The sequence below is a fragment of the Gigantopelta aegis genome, chromosome 3 (assembly GCF_016097555.1).
Source record: "Gigantopelta aegis isolate Gae_Host chromosome 3, Gae_host_genome, whole genome shotgun sequence".
NCBI lineage: Eukaryota > Metazoa > Mollusca > Gastropoda > Neomphalida > Peltospiridae > Gigantopelta > Gigantopelta aegis.
Window position 1 is genome coordinate 77942506 of NC_054701.1, and position 10107 is coordinate 77952612.

A 10107-nucleotide genomic window follows, 5' to 3' on the forward strand; every position below is an offset into this window, starting at 1 on the left:
ATAATAATTTATGCTTCTACCTTTTATTGTTAACAACTATTATAATTTATGCTCCTACCTTTTATTGTTAACAACTAATAATTTATGCTCCTATCTTTTATTGTTAACAACTAATAATTTATGCTCCTATCTTTTATTGTTAACAACTATGATAATTTATGCTCCTACCTTTTATTGTTAACAACTATGGTAATTTATGCTCCTACCTTTTGTTAACAACTATGATAATTTATGCTCCTATCTTTAATTACTGTTAGATTTTCCTCATATTTTGTCCATTGTTAACAACTATGATAATTTACGCTCCTATCTTTAATTACTGTTAGATTTCCTATAATAATTTATGCTCCTACCTTTTATTGTTAACAACTATGATAATTTATGCCTCCTACCTTTTAATGTTAACAACTATGATAATTTACGCTCCTACCTTTAATTACTGTTAGATTTTCCTCACATTTTGTCTATTGTTAACAACTATGATCATTTACGCTCCCACCTTTAATTACTGTTAAGATTTTCCTGTTTTTATCCAGACAAATCATGAAAAAACCATTACAATGACTCGGATTTCACATATTAGATTGAAACCATATCACCTCTTATCGATGCTGCTACGGTCTTCTAGGACAAAACACATGCAATTTTTCACCATCTGTGTCACTATAATGGATTTTTCATGATTTGTGTTTAGACAAAGTGTGGGGACAATCTAATGGTAATTAAAGGTAGGAGAGTAATTTATGGTAGTTGTTAACAATGTGGTTCGGACTTCAGATATTAAAATGTGAAAAACTAGTTGTTGGTCACAAACTCGGATGAATAAAACTTTGCGGACAACCAAGAACCTTACAAGAACTTTGGGGTTCTGGACATAATATTTTTCATACTATACAGGGCTAGCTCTGGCACTCGCCAAATTCGCCGATTGTGAATTTCATAAACAATTAGCGAATTTTATTTTAATTCTGCAAAATAATTTCATGTAGTAATTGATATTTTGATACAAAATATCTGGGTTTCTGCAATTTTTGAAGTTTTTGTAGATAATTTGGCGCAATTGTCTGCTGACCCAGAGCTAGCCCTGCTATATTACCTTCATCATTTGTGATTTTATGACATAAAAGTATACAAAATGATACTTAGTAACATACAATAGAAATTTTTTATTAGTTATTAGTTCTGTACCATTCCATTCGGAGAAGACTATTGGGTTTTTTCTCAGTCTGTCTGTTCGTTTGTCTGACAGGTTTTTTTTTAAATTTCTTTGCTGAAATTTTGTGAATATAGAATTACAGATAACCTTCCAGTTTCCTGGGAGTTTGCCCTTTTGTGACAGTTATGGCCCTTGAATTTGTGCGATATTGCAACTATCAAAGTTTTCAAAACTTTTCTTTGCAATCATCATGATATTGTGCTGAAATTGTGTATGTAGTTTTACAATCAGGTTTGAATCTTATAGGAGTTATCAGGTTGTCCAGCGATTATACTTTTTCCTACTTTTTGGTCTTTGTCCTATTTTTCCTACTTTTTCTTCAAAATACCTACTTTTTCCTTTGGAAATGCTGCGATATTCCTTGTGTTATTATAAAAGTCAACAGTTATGGGAATTAAAAAAAAATTGGCAGCAAGATGTATCTCCCAATTTGTGGCACCATATAATCTCAACACATTAAAATTACACCCTGAAAGCTAACAATTTTTTCAAGGATTAACATGCTTATAATGTACAATATATATGTATCACTTCAGAATCTATAATACATTATTGAAAACTTAAATTAATCATGTTAATCTGTTTTACTATGCATCAACATTACTATGCATGTAAATCTGTATATTGATTAATATAATGTACAGTAATTTGAAATAACTGTATAATGAGACTGTTATATAAGATTCATATTATTTTGGATAGAACACAAAATACAGGTACATACTGAGCACCACATAAAAAAATATTAGTGTTTTCTCAGTAATACCACTTTTTTTATTTAACACATAGGTTTTCTCAGTATGAGCATGAATAATGTTGTTACATACTGTTTCAATCCTACTTTTGTCCTACTGTTCTACTTTTTCCTTCTGTTTTCCTACTTTTTCTATATTTTGTTCAGTATTACATCTCTATTTGCTATGCAAATTTCAGAGATCGCTACACAATTATAAAACATTAAACAGTAGTTGCTAACCAATTTTCAATTGACTAGAAATATCGCTAATCAATATTTTGAAAACAAAATGTTCCCTGGTGGGGCATGTATTGTTTTAGCAATACTCACAGAATGTTTAAATGATTTGTACATTTTGGGTAAATAATATATGGTTACAAAATGGTTAATTTTGGCATCGATGTTCATTGCTTTTGTCTTTTTCAGGTCATTCGTGCCATATGTATTATGAAGCATCCAATTGCAAATACGTCCGATTCTCTTTCCTGTCAAATTATCATTCCACAGCATCAAGTGAACAGAAAATCGGGTATAGAGTTTATTACATTAATCTTAGTTTCACTGAAATCAGATGATTATTCAACAAGTAAACCCCAAATTTGTATTCTCATTAACATGAATTTGTTTTGAAAGTATGACCCTAGTTCGTGAGGTATGTACGTTTTCAGTTTGGCATATAATACGTTTTGAGAGACTACATCAGGACAGCCATAAACACATTAACCATGATTTGAGGAAATAGTTTTTTATGAGTTCTGATGATTACCTGGCTTAGAATCGGGGGAGGGTAGAGTATCGCTCATAGAAATTGAAATTCTAGGGCCTTTATGTTGTGACAATGAAAACTGCTTGCTAAAACTAACATTGCTTTAATTTTGCTTCAGATATTCAAATAAATATATGCTGTGTGTCATGCAAATTGATCATGAATATTGCTTGCTAAAAATAAGTTCTCTTTCATTTTGTTCAGATATTTATATATGCTGTGTGTCGTATGCACACATGGTGGCTAGCAAGGGATTCTTCATGGCTATAGTGAGCACTAACGTTGAAACCAGTAACCCAGAAGCAGAGTTGAAGGTTGGCCTGGATCTATGTAACCCAATTGAGGAGAAGTAAGTATAGAGTGGCCTGGACAGCATCAGTATTATTGAGTAACAATATAGACATCAATATTTCGGCAAAATTGTTGGCTACCAACGGATCCTGTAACATTGTACAGTAATGTATTCACTTCTTACTGCTGTTTGGTAAGCAGTGTTTTTGCCAGAAAGAAATTTTGTGGCATGACGTTATGGAATTGAATGCAACCAAAGTCAACGGAGTATTGGGGCTCCCCTAGAAAGAAAATGGGTTAAGTTTAGGGTTAAGGTTAAGAAAATCATGCAGTATTGATAAGAATAATTAAAACAAATTGCATGGCGTTGGCCGAGATATTGCACCTGTAGTAATCAGAGGGTTAAACTCTGCACTGAAACTGTTTTGTTAAATTTTATTTTTGTAGTGACAGTTAAAAGCATAGATAATCAATTGATGGTTTTACAGTGTTTATTATTTTATTATATATTTGGCATGAGTTTAGAAATGTTGTTTTGTTTTTAGATTTGTTTGGATTGATGACCTTTACAAGCCTACTGACAATGGAGCTGAGAGTAAGGTGAGCTTAATACCAACAAAATAATAACACTGACATTACTCAGCTGTATCTGTGTATTAAGGATAAAATGTACTGGATAGCAGAGACCTAATTTCTCTGAACTCTTGTAATTTTGCGATCTCACAGTGAAATGCAAAAAAGACTTGCATGGACAATGCGATGTTGCTTAAAGGGACAGTCCTGAGTTTACAACGATCATAAAATGTTTTCAACCAGTAGAGCCTTTTTTCTGATGACATAACATACAAATTAAATACATTGTCTGATTTAGAATATCGGTGTCTGTATATCGAATGCGTTTGCGGTTGTATACTAATGTTTGTAGCACTCAGTTTTTACTTTAATTTGTGATATAATTTTTTCGAACATACAAAATTATTGGGAGGTAAAATCCAGTTTGGGCTACTACATGCATTGGGACAAGAACAAAAAAGAAAGAAAGAAATGTTTTATTTAAAGACGCACTCAACACATTTTATTTACGGTTATATGGTGTCAGACATATGGCCAAGGACCACACACAACCCGCTGTCGCCACTACATGGGCTACTCTTTCTGATTAGCAGCAAGGGATCTTTTATTTGCGCTTCCCACAGGCAGGATAGCACAAACCATGGCCTTTGTTGAACCAGTTATGGATCACTGGTCGGTGCAAGTGGTTTACACCTACCCATTGAGCCTTGCGGAGCACTCACTCTCAGGGTTTGGAGTCGGTATCTGGATTAAAAATCCCATGCCTCGACTGGGATCCGAACCCATTACCTACCAGCCTGTAGACTGATGGCCTAACCACGAAGCCACCGAGGCCGGTAGGACAAGAACAAACACCTTGTAAATACAGACATTGATGTTTTAAATAAGAAAATTTATTTAATTTGTATGTTACGTCATCGAAAAGGCTCTATTGGTAGGAAACATTTTACAATGGTTGTAAACTCAGGACTGCCCCTTTAAGAGAGCTTTGTGAATTAGGCCCCTGGTTCACTATAGGAGATGTGTATTAAAAACAGACTGATTGCTTTAGAAAAATCAATTCTACCCTTGTGATTTTCATGTATGTTGAAATCCAATTTTGTGGAACATTTCTTTAAATCTGGCCTGGTCCTTTTAAAACTTTTGGAATCTAAGACTCAGACTAATAATCACTAATAATAATAACTTCATGTTAATCACCAAACATCCTTTTAAAAATGTTCTGGTATGTCTGTAAACATTCCCTTTTCTTTTCATTTCATTCCTTCCCTTTAACATTCCATTTCATTCATCATAATTTTAATCAAGTTTACCATCTGTTCACTCTTGTGTTTGTTTTTAACCCCGAGCAGGTATTCATCACAGAGTCTTACGATGCAACAACTCATTTTGAGACGACTTGTGATGATGTCATTAGCACCTTTCAGCGAATCACTGGTGAACCGTTCGACTTCAGCCAGGTGAAACACACAGAACTTAACCCAGATTGTGAATAACTTTACTAGAACAGAAGAGACTTGTCGCGGAACAAATCTATCCTTGGAACTCTATGGGAGGAACATTGCTTTTCACATTCTGCAACATAATATTTGAACATTACAATCACTTATGAACAAGCAGTAACCTTAGGGATAGGTTGATGATTGTTTTGAGGCTATGGCACTGATCATTTGAACTTAAATACATCAAGTGTAGTATTGATTAGTACAATGTATTCTGTAGATTTAGAACACTGTAATGTTATGTTTCATTATGTATCCTTGTTATTGATTCTATTGTATTTCGAATATATAAAATAATAACCAATTAATGACTATCAACAGGACTTTAAAAAAAAGAAAAGAAAAAAAAGACAGTTTAATTTGGTTTTCCCTCTGGGCCTGTGCTAACAACACTTTTAGAGTCTTAGAGTCAAATCTTAATGTCACACTGTACAGTTTGTATAGCGTTGCCATGACGTTAAAAATATTAAACACCATTAGTCTGAGTTTGAGTTTTATAAGCACCATGCCTGGTTAAAATCGTATATCAGTATATGTGCAAAATGTAAATGTTATCCATTAAAATTTGTCACTGTAATTGTAAAATCTGTGTGAGGTATAACTGAATTGCTTGTTCATAAGATGGTTGAAAATCATCTGCCGTATGGTAGACTGATTGCACAGGCTATATAAGCTACTCTGTAATGGGCAGTGGCGATATGGCTATTTTGTCTTCATTGTCGGTTATTTATTTTAGAGGCTTGTCCTTGTACACATGACCTTTTTTGTATATTTTATTATCTGATTTGTATATGACTTAATTCTTCATTGTGAAACAATATGCTATCTATAGGTAAAGTGTCAGTGTTAAATTGGGAATATTAATACTGAAATGGAGGAATGGTTGGAATGTTTTGTATCACCGGTTACAGAATTAGGTAGTCGAATACTTGATAACTATTTGATTAACTTGATTAATCTGTATAGTTTGAGAGTGGCTACTACGTTGTAATAAATTTCAATACCTGGATGAGAAGTAAACTGATACAGTAAATACATTTAACTAAAAGTTGAGTTTCAGAGGAGAAGGAAAAAAAAAAGAAGTGTTTTGATGTCATATAATAGTCTATTTCTAAAACCACATTGTCTTATAATTTTTAAAACAGCGCTGATAATGATGTTGAAATGCTTTAATTGATGGGTCTTTGTCACAAATTGTATATCCATTCCACTTTGTATTAACTGCAGCTGTAAATGATTTCAAATTTAATCAATATTTCTTCTTGTGTGTATGTAAAGGAGTGTTCTTTGAAGCATATGCCTTAATTTTTTTCAAATTAGCCATCCCAACCATTTTATCCACCCATGAAATTCTTGCACGATAAATCTAAATCTGATTTAGCCCGATGCATTAAGAAAACTATGGCACCTCTGTCTACATTTATTTTTGGAATATCCCTTAGACGCTGCTTGTTAGTGAAGTATGTAGCTATCTTGGTGTTGTGGTATCATTGCAGTGTCATACTAGATAGTGCTGTTAATAATGATGTATTGTAATTAATTTAATGATGCAACTGCTTGTATTGCATGACGATGATTTTACCAAGACAGTGGTATTGACTTTTCATTCAACTCGACCAATTAAATGTTTCTTGTATGTTGTCCACTTCAAATGTTTGTCTCATTATGTTCTGACCATGCTTGGATAATATTTAATGGATCTTTCTCAGTTTGGTGTAATTGTACTTAACAATATGAATGTATGAGTATAGATGTTCTTTTGATTTAAAACTAAAGTACATCACGATTACAACGACATTAATTTAATTAACAATAACACATACACGTGACATAGAGACTGTTATTTCTATCTTCATATCACACTATACAGCTTTTGAAGTAATATTCTTTGGGAGCAAATGTGCAATTTTATTACCACAATGTAGAGGGTTCGGCATAGAAATTAGTGAATTTTGAAAATTATGTGCTAAAGTATAAAATTCATGACTTTCTTTATTATTACTGACTTGGTAATGTAATTGGAAGTTTGCACCAGAATTAGGAGCAACAGTACTGGTGAAAACTTTTAAAGAGCTGTTCATTGGGTAGAACCCTGAACATCTTTGCATATAGGCATCATAACCCCAGAACATGTGGGCTCATGGAAATTGGTAACATTTTGATTTAACATGTTCTTGTGGTGAATTTGCAGTTTTCATAAAAATAGCTGAGACAATCGAACAGGTATAGCTCTGCTTGCCTACAGTTTATAATCCATTAAATAAACTGGAAAATGAAGACCAAAAGGAACAAGTTACGTTACAATGATGGAAGTGGTTATTACGCAAATAGCTGTAATGGGAACAAAGACTGGGAAGTACCGTATTGGTAGCTAAATCATATTGTTTTACAGCCAGTCAGATAAAAAAAAAAAAAAACATTTAAATGTTGCATTTAATAATTTCCCCTAAAAATGCTCACATTTTCCCAAAATGGCAAGCAGAATTTGATCCAATCTAAGACATTTTCTGTATCTTTAATATTAAGAGTTACATTTTTGGAGATGAATTTTAATTGTTAATATAATGCATCTTCTGAATGTTGTTTAATGTGGTTATGTACTAGCCATCTTGGTGTCTCTTGGAAGTCTTGGAATATTGTAGTTGGTGCTAGACACCATGTTTTTTGTGTTTTCTTGCAAGTCTCTCATAAACAGAAGAATTAAAATTGCCAGCTTGAGCATAAATATCAGGGTAAAGCTTTTTGGGAACATCCAGCACATGCAGGCGATCCTAACCTGTTTTGGGGCAACTTTTGCCATTTGAAATGAATGTTATTGGTCTAGTCACGCGGTTAAATGTTAACCATAGTACACTTGTGTATTACCTCAGAAATGACATTTGAGAAATGTTACCATCATATGTGCTTTGAAGTTCTTATTGAGTTGAAAATGCTGTGGTGGTGTTGAATAGAACAGAAAGTATAAACAATATAGACGTTGCTTGATTAGAAATGTCCATATGACTTAATCTTGACAGAATATTACTAGGATTACAATTAAGATAATTTGGAAATGGTAAATAGCTATTTTTGCTTGGAAAAATATTTCTTTATTGGATTGGGATAATCATAATACATGTTTAATCCAATATTTCATAAGTTTTTTTTATCAAATTCTATAAAAATGCATGAAATACTAATGTTTCTTGACTTCAAGCTATGCTGACTGCTAATGTTATTGCTAAATAAAACCACATTGTCTTATAATTTTAAGCTTCATGTTTGGAATTGTGCATTGGGAACTCATTACAACCATCATTTTAATGGCTGTTAATTTTAAATAATAATTTTTTTGCAATCATCATGGATTTTTTAAAATAATATGTTATGTTTTGAAAATCTTAAAGCATTCAGAAGCTCACGATTAGGATAGTGCTCGGATATGTATAAAGCTGCACATTTTTGTATTCTTGTTGGTAATAAGATATTACAGTACAGGGTTCATACGGGTCAAGGAATTCCTGGAAAGTCCTAGAATATACAAATGTGATTTTTCAAACCTAGAAAATTATGGAATTTTTAGTTTGATAATAGAAAGTTCGGAAAAAATTAAAATTGATAATATTTTTTTCCCCATTTAAAATAGAATAAAAGGTGATTGGTAGTTAATATCAAAACCTTGTACTATTAGATTTTAATAATGATTGCAGAAAATAAATCCTTTTTAAAGTCTTAACAAGGCCTAGTAAATGAAATTTAATTAATAAAAAAAGTGTACGAATCCTGCAGTTTTGCTATAAACTTATGTTGCATACTGTTCTTGTGGTTGCACTATCGGTGTAAATTACTTTCATGTTGATCATTATAATAATCTAAAGGGAAATGTGCAAGGCCGATCGTGTTGCTTCTGTGACTTTCATGTATTCAAATGAAACATTTTCAAATATGGTCAATAAAGTTTCAATATTGCTTTACACTGACGACTTGGTTGTTTCTTATTCAGTTGAATTATTGTGTTAACATATGCTACGGATATTAGATATGTTTGTCAATTAGCATGTGATGTATACATCAACACTGCATTGCCCAAAATGCACACGAGTGACTGGAAAGCGCTCGCTTGATGCGCGGTCGATTTAGGATCGACCCCCGTCGGTGGGCCCATTGGGCTATTTCTCTTTCCAGTCAGTGCACCACGACTGGTATATTTAAAGTTATGGTATGTGCTATCCTATCTGTGGGATGATGCATATAAAAGATCCCTTGCTGCTAATGGAAAAAAATAAAGCCGATGATTAATAAATCAATGTGCTCTAGTGGTGTCGTTAAACAGAAAAAGGAAACCTCTAGCATACAGTCTTACACACCCGTTGGTGAGAACATCATTCGTTATTTTTGAAAACATATACTTGACACGTATATACTGAAGAAAAAAAATAAACTTCCGATTTGTACATATAGTATTTGTTGTGTTAAAGAATTCATTGTGTAATGAAGTTATATAGGTAGTATTAGCCTTGAGCTGTATTATCAAGATTCATGAATTTTATCGATTATTTTTGCACTGTTAATCGTCGACAACGTGAAATTCAATTTGCACATGCATGCATGGTTCGACATGTCCCGTGTAGTATTCGGTTTGTTTTACTTGTCTTACTGACATTGTTGTCAAGTGAACGAAAACGCTTCAAAATTTGTAAAAAAATAACGTTTTTTTACATTGTAGCATTTTTAGTATGCCAAGAATACCCAATAATTTACGCGAACGAGCGATTGGCATGCTTGATGCTGGCATGTCGACAGAAGACGTTGCAAGGCATGTTGGGAGTTCTAGTCGAGCGATACGAAATCGTCGCGTAAGATTTCGAACGACAGGAAACACCAACGACTTGCCACGTCGTGGACGTCCGCGTGTTACAACGCGTGGTCAAGACCGCTATATCATGAACACGCATTTACGCAATCGATTCCAAACTGCCACTGCTACTGCTGCTAACACACCTGGGCTTCATAATAACCGAATCAGTGGGCAAGCTGTTCGTAA

General features: G+C 33.3%; 1 protein-coding gene across 1 annotated transcript in view; it reads left to right on the top strand.

Moving 5' to 3' along the window:
* Positions 1–9037, top strand: part of LOC121369113 (rab GDP dissociation inhibitor beta-like) — a 28808-nt gene extending 19771 nt beyond the window's left edge. The window contains exons 8-11 of the mRNA XM_041493972.1: positions 2379–2481; positions 2923–3067; positions 3555–3609; positions 4935–9037. Of these exons, the coding sequence (XP_041349906.1) occupies positions 2379–2481; positions 2923–3067; positions 3555–3609; positions 4935–5078 (447 nt within the window). The 3' untranslated portion in view covers positions 5079–9037. The remainder of the gene's footprint in view (positions 1–2378; positions 2482–2922; positions 3068–3554; positions 3610–4934) is intronic.
* Positions 9038–10107: the final 1070 nt, after the last annotated feature.